The 16,251-nt window shown below is 41.5% G+C and overlaps 2 protein-coding genes across 2 annotated transcripts in view; one reads left to right on the forward strand and one right to left on the reverse strand.

The window, feature by feature from the left end:
- The first annotated feature begins 7,510 nt into the window (after positions 1 to 7,510).
- On the forward strand, positions 7,511 to 10,115 carry zgc:85843 (uncharacterized protein LOC405880 homolog). The gene is made up of 10 exons (XM_034556088.1): positions 7,511 to 7,602; positions 8,262 to 8,365; positions 8,446 to 8,543; positions 8,665 to 8,768; positions 8,850 to 8,932; positions 9,015 to 9,139; positions 9,281 to 9,382; positions 9,508 to 9,600; positions 9,692 to 9,811; positions 9,906 to 10,115. Exons 1-10 carry the CDS (start codon positions 7,511 to 7,513, stop codon positions 10,113 to 10,115), a joined length of 1,131 nt encoding a protein of 376 aa, XP_034411979.1.
- Positions 10,116 to 11,883: 1,768 nt separating this feature from the next.
- Positions 11,884 to 16,251, reverse strand: part of LOC117746736 (neurocan core protein-like) — a 36,612-nt gene continuing 32,244 nt past the window's right edge. Inside the window, exons 18-20 of the mRNA XM_034556038.1 lie at positions 15,495 to 15,639; positions 14,407 to 14,589; positions 11,884 to 13,054 (exon numbers count right to left, since the gene is read on the reverse strand). Coding sequence (XP_034411929.1) covers positions 12,936 to 13,054; positions 14,407 to 14,589; positions 15,495 to 15,639 — 447 coding nt within the window. The 3' untranslated portion in view covers positions 11,884 to 12,935. The remainder of the gene's footprint in view (positions 13,055 to 14,406; positions 14,590 to 15,494; positions 15,640 to 16,251) is intronic.

A 16,251-nucleotide genomic window follows, 5' to 3' on the forward strand; every position in this document is an offset into this window, starting at 1 on the left:
CAGAACCAATAACAATTTCTCTGAGCTGATAAAGATAAAACAAGATCAAAGCTAAGAAGTTCTGTTTCACATTAACTTGCTACTTGAAGCCTATTTGGTTGTCACCACCACATTCACATTAGCCTGGAGGGGCTTCTTTGACACTATCAGGCATGGTGTTGTGTAGTTTATGGGCATATCTTTACCATGGCGCCCTCTCCTGGAGTGGTGGTGCCACACTCCACCAGACGCGCGTTTGTGCGACTAAGTTCTCACAACCAGAGGTTTGACCTTTCTGTGTGCAGACAATCTGCTATTCTTAAACATGGAAGACAAACTATAAAGTACATTTCTGATTATATCAGTATTCATACAGAATACAGGTTTCAATACTATATGCATTTTATATACATATATTTATATATATATATATATATATATATATATATATATATATATATATACACAAAATAAATACAAAAATGAACTGAGGACATTTTTCCACCTGTGTTTATTAAAATATGTAGACTTGATACACTTCACTCTACGTTAATACACACTTCTCATAGACGCACTACAGAAGAGTCATAAAAAAATTCTTGAGCAGAAATGACAGCATATTTAGTTTTCTCTTGTTCTTATGGTTCCTCTGTATTACTGCCAATTCGTTGCAATGCCCTCAATGGACACTAGATGTCGTCATGAGGCACTCAGGTGTCCAGCGCCTCCAGCCAGAGATACCTCCTCTGGCTAATAAGAACCAATCCTGGCTTCTCTTCACTGGGTTCCTGATTATTTTAACATTTGGTTTTAATATTTTACTGATCCCAAAATATATAGAGGAAATGTTGACCCCTTATGAGCCAGCTCACAACCTTAGCTCCTCAGGTGGGGATCTAAAGATGGCCGTGCTTTGGCCATCAGGGGTTTGGAACGAGCTGCCTGAGGAGACGAGGCTTGCAGAATCAGTAATATCTTTTAAACCACTTCTTAAAAAACATTTGATGTCGTCGCTTTACTGCTTGTTGATTTTAGTAAATCATTTTTCTAATTTATGTTATTTTATTGATTGGTTTTATTGTTTCATCCATAGAGCTGTTTTATCAAGGTTGTCTGGCTTTTGCTGCATTGTCTGACAAATCACTTTGTAAACTCTGTTTTTAAAGGTGCTATATGAATATGATTATTATTATTATCAAAACACCAGCTACATTAACAACAAGTCTCTAATCTGATTTTCTTAAGTCCTCTTCTCAAAGACCACACGGGACCCCGACTTGCTCCCCCGAGGTTCTGCAGAGATGATCCAGATGGCGGTGGTATTCATGAAGTCCTTGTCAAACATCTCGTTCTCCTCGGCCCGGGCCATTGCCTCTAGTTCGGGGGAGGTTTCTGGGTACCAGTCTGCCATGAACTTATCTTTGGCCTCACAATAGTTCACCACCACTTCCTCAGGCTGCTCCCCAAACACCCAGTCTGGAAAAACAGAAAGAGAGGGAAAGGGAAACAGAGTCGATGCAAGAGTAAAGCTGTGAGTGATGATTCTTAATAGCAGAAACAGACACTTTGAGTATCTTAAAGGAGGGAAGGACCAGTAGGCTTTAACCAACCTGCAATGTCATGAACGAGGTCCTTGATGAGGTGACCGATGATGGCATAAAGAACACCCAGCACGACAAAGAAGGCCATGATCAGGTAGAGGACATAGGTAGGCAGGTGGATAGCATCCCGTGAGGGAGGTATGTAGCTCTCAAACAACACCGTCCCATCGTCCTCCCTGTAACGGACGTTGAAGCTGTCCTCCATCACCTCCGTGGCTGTCTGAGAGTCTTCAAAGCTGCCGTCAGCCTGGGAATCCACTTAATATCCCAGAGTCATCGCTTTATCAAAAGAAGCTGGCACGAAGGTCTCATCTTACAGATCTTTCCTTGCGAAGCGCAAAAAGATAAGGAGGAAATACCTCATTGCTTCACATAATGTAACATAATGAACTTACATTATAATTTCAATAAAAAGTTTTGCATGCAGAATGTGAATAAAAACTTCTACATTACAGGAAATAAGAAGGCAAAGATCCTCCAAGTCACTGGGTGTCTTCACACTCCTGGCAACACAAAGCAAGTAGGACTTGAATTAGAAGTACAGCTACATCGCTCACAAGCTTTTAATTTTGTTTCGCTGCACCAATCTGTTTGCTTGTGGAGCTACGCAGATGAAAACTAGATTAGCTGCAGCAGCTCGGTAGTCAAGGTCAGAGGAATGACACCGTGAGCACAGTTCTCCAAATGAGAATGTACCTGATGCATCTAGAAAAGCATGCACATCTATCTATCGTTCTATCTATATATCTCTCTTCTGCTTACATCATTATCCAATAATATTTAATATGACTAATGTACAGTAATCCTTGGCATTGACTAATAATGTCACTGCTCCTCACATAACCAGGTATTAGAGAAAGGTAAGATGGATTAACGGAGGCGGACAAGACATAACAGCACTCTTGTTTTATTCAGTTGTTTGTTTGTTCAACACCACAACAGATCAAACTGACATGTTTCTTCTTCCAGGACACATCACAGCAACATGGGTGACGTAATGGGAAAATTACAAACAGTTTGACTGGGTGGTGAAGAAAATGCACAGAAATTACTATAAATTAAGCTTTCTTCATAAAGGTTATACACATATAGCCACATACATATATAAACTGTGGATTGAAATGTCAGCTTTTGAAATAAAGGTACATCATTTTATTATTTTAGCATGAGAAAAGAATGTTTGGGCAGCGAACAATGACATTGTGCAATATGTTTGGAATGACTGAAATAATGGACCATGTTTACATACATTTTAAACACGTAATTAAAGTAAGCATTTGTTCAAAATTAGAACAAACTATTGAGCAACATGTTTTTTATATCAATCTAAAGTGCCTTTGCATTATGCATCCCTACAGCAAAGATACAACACTGATCACTGCACTACAATGAGATATGCAACCCAAGCTAATCTGAATTCTGTGCTAAAGTGAAAACTCAAAGGGAAGTTGCGTAAGGGGCCACGGGGCAGGCGAAGGTCACACTATGGATCGATATTCTTTTTTCTCCGGTGTATGATACAGCAACGGAGCTTCTCAGTGGAGGAGGGATGGATGGACGATGGCAGCCTCCGTCTCCCTGGTAGAAACCGGGCAGCAGTCTGTTCTTTTCCTTATTCATCTGCAGCCTGTCTTCCTCCATCAGTTTACTGCAAATGCTCAGTCGGTGCTCTTCTTCTACTTCCTCTCTCCCTTCCTCTGAATCCTCCTCCACTGGTTTGGGGCCAAGAATGCAGTCTGTGAGGAGAACAACATGTTAGAATGAAGTTAAATGATTTTCTGGGACTTCTAAGTGTGTCTCTTTAAAGGGCACTCGGACAATTTTACATATGTACTTTGGTTTACTTTGTCATGGAGCCTGAGAAAAACATTTCCGGGAGGGAATGATGTCATCAGGGCCATCGCAGCTTGGGTTTGGATACTACACATTTTGTACAGAGCCTGCATTACAAAAAGGGTGTGGAGTTTGAAAGAAGTGATAATTTCCACGGCAGTGAAGGTCAAATGAAAGGTGCTATTGAGTCCATTATGTGAAACGTAGGATCCAGTGTTTTGGGGACTATAAGTTTGCCCCCCCGGCCCCCAACTTTGTGGAAGTGCAATCACCCCTTTAAAGTGTTACTTTGGCAGCACTCAAATATGAATCAGTTTTTGGCAATCACCTTGATGGTATAACAAGGAAACAGTTGGGAAGGTTGAACTTTGCACACAAACCTCAGGGTTAATGTGAAGGAGAGTCATCAAACAACACGGTCACCCAAAACGGGAAAAGGGCAAAGACAAAACACTGAAGCATCCTTGGCCAAAGAGCTCAAGGAGGAACAAAGACTCAAAGACACCACAAGTGGAGAGACTGATGTGAAGGAGACACCACACAGGGGTTACCTGCTAGGTCATGAATCAGATCTTTAATCAGATGTCCCACTATGGCGTATGTGGCAACTATTACCAAAACCACCCCGACGAGGACATAGACCACATTGCGCGGCAGAGTTATAGCATCTCTCGCCGGCGGTATGTAGTCCACGAAATAGGCCTCCTCCTCCTTCATCCTGGACAGCTGGAGGAGCTGCCGGTGCTCAAACACCAGCTGTGTGAGGTTCAAAAGCAGAGCTCCTCCTGAGGCGTTTAGGGACACAACTGGTTGTTGGTTCATGGTGAGGTTGCTTTGGTAAAGTGGATACTGTCTTTATGGGATGGCGCGTTTAAGGGACGTGATGAAGCTTTTGGGCTGTTTCTTTGGGTCATTTATTGTCTTCTTGCAGATGAAGCTCCTTTGTCACGCTGGGAAAACTTGGAAAACGGATGACAAAGGTGCATCAGAGATTCCCTGAAGCTGGGTTCAGGGAGGTCTGGGTTCTGGGGTCACAAAATAGTGCTTCAGAATAATCTAGTTTACCAGACAAGAAAACTGTGAAACCATAAGTGTGCCACCTGTCCTAATCTTTTGTATAGACTTAAATCCCAGTGGTCATCCTGCTAGTGTTTTGGAGAGGAGCTCTTGGCCAAACTTCCAGGGGAGCGAGGAGTGTGAGACAGGCCAGAGGTGAATATAGGACAGACAGAGTTAATAGGATTGAGTCTGTCACGGGGCAATATCAGCTTTCCATCTGTAGGGATTAGAGATATGAGCGAGGAGAGATGGACAGTAATACAGCAAAGAGGCTTACGGTCCTCCATCACTAAGATGCATATATATAAGTGTATATATATATACAGAAATTACATATATATAAAACAGAAACAGAAATATACATATATATGTAACATACATTACAGTAAACCCGGTTTATTTTTACTTTAAAGTGGCATCACTTTATGGAAGTTATTTTAAGCACAGCAGGTCTACTTTTATATTCTGTAAATGTCCTGTCACAAAATTCACTGATATGACTGATATTATTTTCATGGCTCATTTCTTGCTTGATGAGCAGATGCTGAGTGCGACCAATAAATATTCCCATGGGTAGGAAAACTACATCATCAAATGACAAAGAACAAACATATCGGCTCCCTTTCTAATATATGATGAGGATATATGTTAGATATTAAAAGTAACTAATGTTGACGAAATAAGGAAGTTTTAGGACGTTATGGTGAAGAATTAAGACTCCTTACCTCGTAATCAAGACATAAAACTTCTCCACAGATATTTTCTTTGACTTGCAAAATGAAAGTGTGTCGTACACAAACGGATCTGGAAATAACCACAAACACAGAAAGTTAAAAAAGCTTACCTAATGGCTGCTCTGTCACAGAAAACTCAAAAATCACCATCAGTGATGAAGTGGGCAGGTAAACAGTGATCCAAAAATAAGCACTGCTCCTCTCAGATCTTCTCGGTGGAGCATCAGAGTGCTGATAGCCCCTCTACGCTTTAGATTCATTGTCTTTTGGTTGCACTGGAAGTTTGCAAAACTGAAAAGCAAGAAATGACCATTCCAAGATGGTGATGGTAACACACGCCAAGACGATGAACCATGAGACCGGGTGCAGACCGAAATAGAAGGTGTGGCTCATATTGTGTAGAAGTTGAAAGGTGTGGGGGAAAAAAGGTTTGAAAAGAATGTAAAGAAGGAACCAGATGAAAAAAAAGACCAATTGCAAGAATGGGTGTGATGAAAAAGCAATGTGATGTCTCTGAATGTGTCTGTCTGAATGAGTGTGATCAGGCTGTCTGTGTCACCATTAAGGTGTTCTTCAGTAATCCATGATAGGATTTGCTTGCCACGGTCACTGTGCAACACCTTTTAACTGAGTCAGCAAACGGCAGTTCATCTCTAGCATCACCTGTTGACACTGAAGTGTGGTGCAGTTTCTACATCTGATTCACACTGTAAGCCACAAATCAGACTACAAGAAACACGAGACACAGATGAGCAAACATGCTATTGAATGTATTTTCCTACACTAAAGTTTGAGATAAATCGTAGGCATTACCTGTAACACAGACTTTCTCTTTCACTTGCAGGATCCATTCAGTTCAGTACAAAATGTGAGTTAGTTTCCAAGTCTTCTCCAGGTGAAACAGAAAGCAAATCAAAACCAGACTCCACAGAAAGCACTAGAAGCTCTTGCTCACTAAGCAAAATAAAAACCAGAGGCACCTAATAATTTAGTCAGTCCATATTCACTGTGACTCCCTCAGGCCGGGATGACCAGCTTCTTGGGTTTGTCTTCTTGCACCATCAGCCACTTGAAGTAAGCATCACTCAGGATGAAGGCCCAATAGACGATGGTGAGAGAGGTGTTTACGGTCACAATGCCGATGATTAAAGGGTGGATCATGACTGCAGACTGGGTGGACTCTTTGTAAGAATCTGTGTCGCCTCAAAAAAACAGTGTCTGCTGTGTGGGCGAAGGTTGTCCGTGTGTCTGATTTAATCGCCTCTCTGTCCGTGTCTCCTCCCCACCCCTCTCTACTCTCTCTTTCCTCTGGTCACTAAGTTTCTGTGGCAGCAGCAGTGTAATCCTCTTCAGCCGCTTTGTTATAGCAGATAAGGTTGCATTAGATGTAGGCCTGCTTTACAAATGATCATCCATAAGATGTGATGCATAATGCACATGCTCAGTCTTTACAATATACAGATAAAAAAGCGCTATGAGACAGTATTTTGTGAAGAAACTGCTCAAGAAATGTAACAATGGGTTAAACGACCCCAGTGACTGAAAAAACAAAAACATAATCCCTATTCTGAACTTTAAATTCTCTCTCAGATATAATCCAGAAACTAATCAAGACTGGAGACATCAGACGGAGGAGTTCTTAATCTTACACCAAACAGGACAGATGGCTCCCCAATCGAGCCACAGGGGCCACGGGAGCACAGACAACACTGCAACAATGTGCAGCGTGACTCTGATTGTTTTCCTATGACAGACTCATCTCCTCTACCTACAATGTATGAACAGGATGCAGTTAGAAAGCAGAAGCACACAAGTGTAGGAAAAAGCCACCAAGGAGACATTTAAACACGATATAACTTCCTCCAGCAGGTGGCAGTCGGTACAAGCACACGCTGATTGGTAAATGACAACAGCTTGTGTGATATCGATGGTTTCCTCGTGGCTCGTACAGCCGATAGGTGGAACTCTAATCAATTGCAACCAGAAATACCAAAGTGCTTATTTGCTCAAAAAAAAACATATTTTACTCATTAGCACGAAGTCCACCATCTGCACTTTGCACAACCTCCCTTTAAAGTTCCCCTCATCGGCCGTGACTCCTCCCGTGTTGAACTTTGCTCGATAACGGCGTTGTTTGTAGTCGCGGATTAAAAGGCAACGGGCTGACGCTCCTTTTGGGGAGGACACTGGCTTCTAACATGCCTCGCATCACACACTCGCGCGTTTAGCAGATACACACACATTTTTTTTTTTTTTTATGTGGATTTTTATTTCTAAAAGAAGTCAAAGAACAACGTGTCAACAATGAGGCCGCCGGTGGAGGTCTGCGTGTTGGTCCTTTCTCTCTTGGCTCCTGGAGTCCTGTACGCCATGAACAACATCCCTGCGCTTCAGGAGTAAGTGTGCACGCGCTCTAATAACGTCACTCTCATCTTGGCCTGCTGCTTGAATGCATTGCACAGTGGGCTTTAAGTCGCTGATATTAATAGGCTTATAATGCGGCCCACGGCCTGAGGGAAAAGGAGGTTTAGCGCGGGCGTGTTTTTATCCAGAGGTAACCTCGTTTTACTCGTTGCTGTTGAGATTCCTAAAGACACAGGAGACGAGACTCACTCCAGCCTTAAGGCTCACATTTAGGAGATCTAAGGAACATGTAACTTAATACGCTTCTAAAAGTAAATGTAGAAAAATAACATTTGAGTCGAGACTATATCGCACTAGGAATCAGGATTCCTTGTTGGTCCCAATATCAGTGCAATTGATCCATATAGCTCCTTTTTAAAAGTAAAGAGTATAACGATATAGTTTATTTGCTAGTAGAACCCTTTTGAAAATGAAACTAAAGCAAAGGTTGTATGGTGTAATGAAATGGTGTTATCTACAACCCATAATCCTTCACTTCTTACCCCTTTTTGTCTGATGAAATATGAATGTATAATCAATAATGCAACTACCAGGTTTTTTATTTGTTGATTTATTTTCTATGTAATGAAGATACCTTTCTACAGCACAATGTGTCAACTGATGTATGAACTCCTATACCATTATTCCTCAGACCTCTTCCTATTCTTGGAATGGGAATGGTCGTCCTGGGATTTGTTCTCCTAATCCTCCTCATTACTGTGTCCAACAAGATGAACGTGGACCCCTTATTCTATGGTACAACCAGACAAATGCATACTTTAGCATCTATAAGTGAAATAAATGTGTTTTCATTGGGCCTCTTCGTGTCTGTTCAGTATTTGCAGCATTTTCCTTCACCTGCATGGTGGGCCTGACTAATGCTCTAGAGCAGGATGGGTTCATCTCCGGCTTCATGGGTTACTACCTAAAGATGGTAAGAGGACCCACATTGAGCTAAACATTTCCCCTCTCTGCCTGAGACGACTTCTTAATAATGGTTTGTATTTCAGACTTATGTCTAAAGTTAAAACGATCATGTGATGCCATCTCTTTAGGGTGAGCCTCATCTAAGTACCGCCTACGCTGTGATGATGTCTTACTGGGAAGGCGTCATTCACTTGGTCCTTTTCCTCACCATCATCCACCGCATGTTCAAAGGGTAAGCTGTGGCATCATCGGTAACCTGGCCGCTCTTAGTTCAGTGAGTCCTCTGAGACCTGTGGATTTTCTGTCCATGCAGGAAGTCCTATCGTAGCCTGGGGCTGCTGTGGGCGGGCTCTTCGATCGCCCATCAAATTGTTCACATCCCAGGAGTGGTCATTGGTGAGAGTTGTCTACATTTGATTCATCACATCCTCTATGTTGTCTGTATTCGTTTCTATTATTGATCTTCTCATTTGTACAGGTAAATACGGGGCTAACATTCGACCAGCCTTTTGGAGGAACGTCCCCTTTTTTTTGGTACCTTTCTGGGCGGCCTCTCTGCTCTTCAGCCGACCCAGACAGGTTCCGGTCATCCCAGCAGACAAGGTAAAGGCGTTTATGGTATTATGTGTCTATGGAGACGTAACGTCCAGCCCTTGTCCTTTTTTTAGATTCAATCATTAGTTTAGTTTTAGCTTTTGTCAGTGGGTTGAAAGGTAATACTGACATTTTTCCTGTGTTGACAAGATTTCGGTGGAGCAGAGGAAAGGTCTGCTGTCTCGACCCGTTGACCTGCTTCTATCTGTTCTGTTACTTGGAGCAATGGCCTTCTCTGTTTTCAGAGGCTTTGTGAGTAAAACTACATGGAAGGTTTTATATCTGTCCAACATTTCTGCTTCTGAATGAACTCCCTGATACATGAGGTCCCATGGGTAGTATGGATGCTATAACTCACTCCTGCTGCTCTTCTCCAGGTGGTGCTGGACTGCCCTCTAGACACCTGCTTCACCTACATCTACCAGTACGAGCCCTACCTCAAAGACCCAGTTGGCTTTCCAAGGGTTATGGTCCGTCTGGAGAAAACAACTGCGCATTACATCAGATGTATTCAATATTCTGGTTCAACATTATTTATATTTGTGTGCATCCCTCCTGCAGATGCTGGTGTATTTGTTCTATGCTCTGCCTCTGCTGACTGTCTTCGCTTATGGTCTGAAAACACCAGGATGCAGCTGGATGTTGGACTGGACAATCTTCTTTGCTGGGGCCATGGCTCAGGTAACTGTGGTTGTTTGTGTCTTTGCTGTGATTTATATTCCATGAAAAAGCAAAATGCAGCATAAAAGTTTACTTCCTCCTGCTGTTCCCTCAGGCCCAGTGGTGCCATATCGGAGCATCTCTGCACTCCCGCACTCCCTTCACATACCGAGTCCCAGCAGACAAATGGTGGCCTGTTATCACCCTAAATGTGCTGCTGGCTGCTGTGCCGGCTCTATTGGCCCTGCGCTGCCACACTAACCCCACTTATTTCATGAAACCTGTTCCCGAGGGGCGGACCAACAATGAGAAGAAGAAGAACTAGACCACACACACACCAGAAATGACGGAATACTTCACACTGAGACGAGGCTCATGTTTTCTGGAGACTCTTTGGCATACAAACTGAATTAAACACAATTGTTCAACCTAAAACCCAAAGAAAATCCCCAAACATTACTCTGAGTCAACTGTTCACAAGTCACCTCACGCAGCAGTAGCACTCCCTGCATGAACTATTGGACTCTGATAAGAAGGCTGTTGCTGGAGTGGAGGACTGTCATCAGCTTTCAGGTGACTCATGCAGATATCCAGTTGGTATCTTCCCAAACTAAGACTATTAACCTGGATCATGCTGTTTGGCAACGCCACTGGAAAGTAACAGTCATCCTAATGCATCTTTCTATCCACAACACAGCTTATTTTTATCTAAAATTGTACCTTTTCATTGAAGAGTTATTGAATGCTGATAAGGGAGATGATAGTTTATACTAATCAAGTGGAGAACTAGATGAAGGAAAAACACCACCTGGTGCCTTTTTTTTATTTATTTTTTTATTGTGTAAAATATTTAAAGATCCAATTTCCAAAAGACCAAAGTGGCATCTTCAAATTGATTGTTTGGTCGAACCAACATTTCAAAACACAACAATATTCAGTTTACAATCATATAAAATTGAGAAAAGCGGCAAATCCTCCAACTTAATTGATTATCAAAATCAACTAATAGATTAATAAATTTCAGCTCTAGTCGTGTGTGCATGTTCCACTATATTTTGTACAATAAATAAAAATGGAGCACTAGATTGGGCTTGTTCTGTATTAAAATGGGATATACGGATTAAGTGAGCCGGGTATTGGCATCTGTGAATGTTTAGCTGCACTTACAAAAGCCATCGTAGATCTAATGTTACAACTTGAGCCTTATGTGCTGTGAACAGCTTGCCCAGGTATCTCCTCTGCGTTTGTCAAACTGATAAGAGATGAACTCTGGATTAAGGTCAGCCACGCCACTCAGCTCTCCATAGTGCAAATGTTTTTGGTTCCAAAGTGTTATTTTCCCATGGTATAGTTTTCACATGGTGGATTGAAATTGTTGTCATTCTTTCTCTCAGGTTGTGGGCTGAAATTCCCATTTTATAATTGAAAGTTAATTTTAAGTGTTTTTAAAAAAAACACATTTCCCAAAAGAATATAATTTTGGCAGAGGAGAGCAAAAGTAATTTTTAAAAAAAAGAAGCGTTTAGACCATGTAGAAAAACGTATATGCAAATTAACAAAAAATAATGAATGAATTAAATGTAAAATATCGAGATGACAAAATGCCTTCCTGGACATCAGACAGGCATTATGAAAATACTGGCTATGACCCCATAAAAACAATTTAAACAGAAGTGAAGAATCATTGATCGATTCCTGTGGTTTAAATTGAGTTGATTTCAGTTTAAAAGTTGCACTTATTTTTCACGTATTTATTTACAACATGCAACAAATAACTAAAATTAGCAGTAAATATAGAAAACTCAAACAAATCCTCGTAAACAAAGTGTAACCCTCATCTATTTAATTGTGTGGTTTATATTGCAGTTTTGTAAATATCCCAGAGAGGGCACTACAGATTCAGCAAAGATCAATGAAGGAAATATGAATGTACAAATATTTTACTATAAAGTAGATTGTTGTTCACAGGAGGCCTCGGATGACCATAAATATCTACCAAACTTTATGGTAAACCATCCAGTAAAGATATGTTTGAAGCTGAAAACCAGCATGTTTGATTGGTTTGAATAAAACAAATAAAAAAAACACCAGAAATGCTGTTTTCTTACTTTATTAAGAATGGAATACAACAGCAGGAACACCGAAAAAGTGGATGACCGATCAAATATCAAAGGGACCAAAGACAAAACAAAATGTGACGTATTACACTTCAGGTAAATATAGCCGTGCAAAGATCGAGAGTATTTAGCAATTCAGATACAATCAAGTGGTTATCTCAAGATAGTATTGTGTAATCCCATCCTCACTATCCCATCTATGTCTATGGGACATACTCACTATTGAGAGGGCAGGACAAGGTCAAGCTATTGATCAGGGACAAGCCAAAAACAAACACCACAATATTTACAATACAGAGATTAGACGCAATTGAATGATTAATTTAATTTATTGTTGATTGTTTGATTTATATACTGGTATAGAAAAAGGATGTTACATTGGCTCTCTGAAGTATAAGTAAAAAAAGAAAGCATATTCACTCACAAACAATTCATAATAAATAGTAACGTAACACAAACATAGCAAATATTAGAAAAAGCATGTCAGTAGAGTAAAACAAACTAACTATTCAGGTGCTCAATGGAAAAAGTAATAGCTACAGTACACATACAAAAAGCTCAGCGTCACCAGGGACTGAATGCTAACTTGCATCAATTACATCTGTGCTTTGCTAACAGAACCGTTGCAACAACAAAAACAGTGACTCCGCACTTTTCTAAGTGTCTCTCTTACATGCATACACTCACACACACTCACTCACAGCTGTTAGTCTGACAGACAGAGAGGGTTTAGTTGATAGACAGGAGGAGGATTTACTGTATTGAGATGTTTGGGAGGGAGGCGTTAATAAGAGTTATTGTTAAGAGTTAGTGTTCGCATGGACCTCAGTTAAAGGAAGCAGGGGGGGGGCTTCAAAAAACCCAAACTCAGGGATAGACTTTATGGAGATAAACTGTATGTTAGTGTAAGAAAACCTATTCATCAGGAGAAATAAAGTAGGAAAAGGAATGGCGATGATGTTAACTACTGTCTTTCTTTATGGGCTATGGTTAGCACCTAGCCATTGAAGAATGTTGTGTTATTTGGTTCAGTAGTAGCTGTGTGTGTCCTCTCTGGCCTTGTGTCCCTCTCCTCCGTGTCTCCTGTGGCCGCGGCGTTCGTTGTGCTGATTGTGGTGGTGGCGTCGGTAACGGTGGGACCGCCGGGCTAAACGAGGAGGAAAACAAACAAGTTTTATGTTTGACATATTCTGTAGTAGATGCACAACTATTATCTGTTTATTGCCTTTTTTGCACTTCTCCTTACACATTATTACTGTTAACTTAGGAAATATGTTAAAGAACCATAAGGTAGTACAGACCGACTAATACTGGACTTAATTAAGGCTGATTCTGATATGAATATCAGAGTTTTAAAATCCAATTACATTTTTGCAGAGTAACTGTATTTATTGTAAGTGGCTCTGCATATGAGCATAACAAAAATGATGTTATATGTAATCAGGAAAGGGAAAATAAATAATAACCATGTACAATGACCACCTTGGGATGGGGGCAGGATAACAATAACCAAATTACATCATTATGAATACCCAAAACTGACATAAGGCACAAAAAGTTTACCAGATGATTCATAAATAGATTATTATTGATTAAAAGCTGATACTAATAATCTTTAGACTCCAACCAGTTGGTAAGAGCCAGGGCTCAATAGTAATCGTGGCCAATGGCAACCATTTTGAGAAATTGGCAACCAATTCTAGGCCTTGGGTTGCTATCAGTGGCAACCACATCCATCCATCCATCCATCTTCAATACCGCTTATCCTCATTAGGGTCGCGGGGCGCTGGAGCCTATCCCAGCTGACATAGGGCGAAGGCAGGGGACACCCTGGACAGGCCGCCAGTCCATCGAGGGCACATGTAGGGACATACAACCATTCACTCTCACATTCACACCTATGGGCAATTTAGAGATCAATTAACCTGCAGCATGTCTTTGGACTGCGGGAGGAAGCCGGAGAGCCCGGAGAGAACCCACACTGCCACGGGGAGAACATGCAAACTCCACACAGAAGGACCGCTCCGACCGGGAATTGAACCCGCGGCCCTCTTGATGTGAGGCGACAGTGCTAGCCACTACACCACCGTGCAGCCGCAACCACATTTCAATAGTCAAAAAAGAAGTGCACCCCAAAATAGATATATATAAAAAAAGTGTTGCGTTAATGATATTTATGTATTGCTGTTCAGTCAGAACCAGAACCAGAACTAGACATGCTGCGCGCCACAAGTATTTGTTTTAGAGACAATGGCGAAGCAAATCAAGTTGTCTGACTGTGGGATGGAAACTCAACATCAGAAATTAATCTGCAAATAAATTCAACTGACAAAGAGATGAACCTGAACGAAAAACTAAAATGAAATTTGTGGAGTCTTGGTAGTTGAAGTATCCCGGCATCATTCTGCAACCAGAAGCTGAACCTATTTAAGTCCTGAGTGCCTTTACCAACCTTTACTGAAACATAGCAACGGTTTAAAATAGACGTTGAACACTCACACTTTGTGCAGATGATCCTGGGTCTCTCCCAGCTCCCGTCGGCCCGGCAGCGAGCAGTGGGGATGTGCCGCTGGAAGAAGCCCTCAGAGCACTGGTAGCGTACCACTGCATGGATGTCATAATGTGACCTTCGCCGACCTATCAAATGGGCGTTCTCCACTGCGGGCGGTGTCCCACACAACACTGCAGGAAATAATACAACCATCGCAGAGATGAGAGGTATTCACAATATCTATTTATCATCAATCCAGACATGCATATGGTGCCAAAGGTCTGTATAGATACTACAAATAAAAGTACATTGTCCATACTGCTCGGTATGGACAATATTGCAGATGTGCCTCTAGATGGCAGCCTTGTTGCTGTATATATGTAATGTGTCTCTGCAGTAGACAGGAAATACAGCCAATCCACAAAGCCATGAGGCCGCAGCCAGACAAACAATTACTTAATCTCCATCTTTTATAACTCCGGACCATCCTCCAGTTCTCTGGCGTGTTCCAGTCTTTAGCTTTCTTTGCATCCTACAAGCTCTCGCTGCATTTGCATTCAGGTCGAACATGAGTCGGGTCACAGAGGGAAGGTGTGAGAGAGTATTAGGAAGACTTGGCAACTGGCTTATTTCATATTTGTGGACAACGCAGTAATTGGCAATAACTGCAAATAACGGCTCTGCTGTCTGGACAAGTGTAAGAGAGTCCAAAGGAGAGTCGGCAATAAACAGAAGATTGAGATTGATATTGCTCTCAAAAATCAATACAGGGTTGAGACTAACTCACAATCTTCACTTAAGTTTGTGTCTGTTGTCAATTTTCATGGAGCATCTGCTCCCTTAAAGGGTGGGTGGGACCTTTAGAAAATGTGCAAATGACCAACAGCTGAATTTTTGCTCCACAAAGAGCATAAGCAGTGATGACTAACAGGTGGGCAGCTGGTCAGTGAGAGACAGCAACAATCTCTCCTTATGAATTGATTATGCTTTGAATCGATGAAAAAGTCCCACTGGACCTGAATGTGCAAAACAAGCTATTGTTCATTGGCACATCTGGCATGCTTTGGTTGGATTGAGTGCAGCAGTATTTCAGTACCTGTGCCTTTCTTGCAGATGTAGGGCAGGTTGTAGTTGCAGGGCACGTCGTTCCACTTGCCGTCCTCATGGGCAATGGTCACCACACAGTCCTCCCCTCCCGCAAAGAAGTTATCTGGCTGGCTCTCCCTCCAGTTCTCATATACCTGCACGACAGCAAAAACAGTTGCTTTCATTTGTCTGCACCGTCAAACAGTGAGTCTCCAATTGTTTCCCTTGTAAAAGCAATGAAGAACACTTTCAGATGAATTACATTTGTGACATTACACTTGAGAGGGACACAGTTAAGATGCAAAAAAACCACAACAACAACAAAAACTTACAACACTTACAAGTATCTTACTATGAGCAATGGGTCCTTTATGAACACAAATCTTTCTGCAAATGTTAAGATTTCTCTATTTGGGGTTTCCAAGGCGCTCTTCTCAATGGCTTGAAATACGACGATTTGGCAACATTTGAATCATAAATCTTATGCCAGTTGTTGATATTGTTCTTTCAGATGTAATTTCATTTAACTCTGAACCTTGTGTGCATGAGAGACGGCTCATCCAGACCTCACAAAATAATGTGCATTTAGACCCCGTTCAACCTTTTCTCATGGTTAGACCTCTGAACCATCTGTGGGGAAAGAGCTCCATCCATTCAGCTGAATGATGTGCCTGTTCAATAAATACTTAAAGACATTTAAGAGTTTTCACATCCCGTTTATTATTATTCCACCACATTTTTTTAAAACTTTTAATCAATAATAACGT

Source organism: Cyclopterus lumpus, chromosome 17 (genome assembly GCF_009769545.1).
Source record: "Cyclopterus lumpus isolate fCycLum1 chromosome 17, fCycLum1.pri, whole genome shotgun sequence".
Classification (NCBI taxonomy): Eukaryota; Metazoa; Chordata; class Actinopteri; order Perciformes; family Cyclopteridae; genus Cyclopterus; species Cyclopterus lumpus.

What these genes read in the sequence shown, in the direction of transcription:
- zgc:85843 (XM_034556088.1), top strand. Translation starts at nt 7,511, where the DNA reads ATGAGGCCGCCGGTGGAGGTCTGCGTGTTGGTCCTTTCTCTCTTGGCT. An exon ending in AACATCCCTGCGCTTCAGGA is followed by an intron (nt 7,603 to 8,261) that starts GTAAGTGTGCAC and finishes ATTATTCCTCAG; the next exon opens with ACCTCTTCCTATTCTTGGAA. An exon ending in ATCCACCGCATGTTCAAAGG is followed by an intron (nt 8,769 to 8,849) that starts GTAAGCTGTGGC and finishes CTGTCCATGCAG; the next exon opens with GAAGTCCTATCGTAGCCTGG.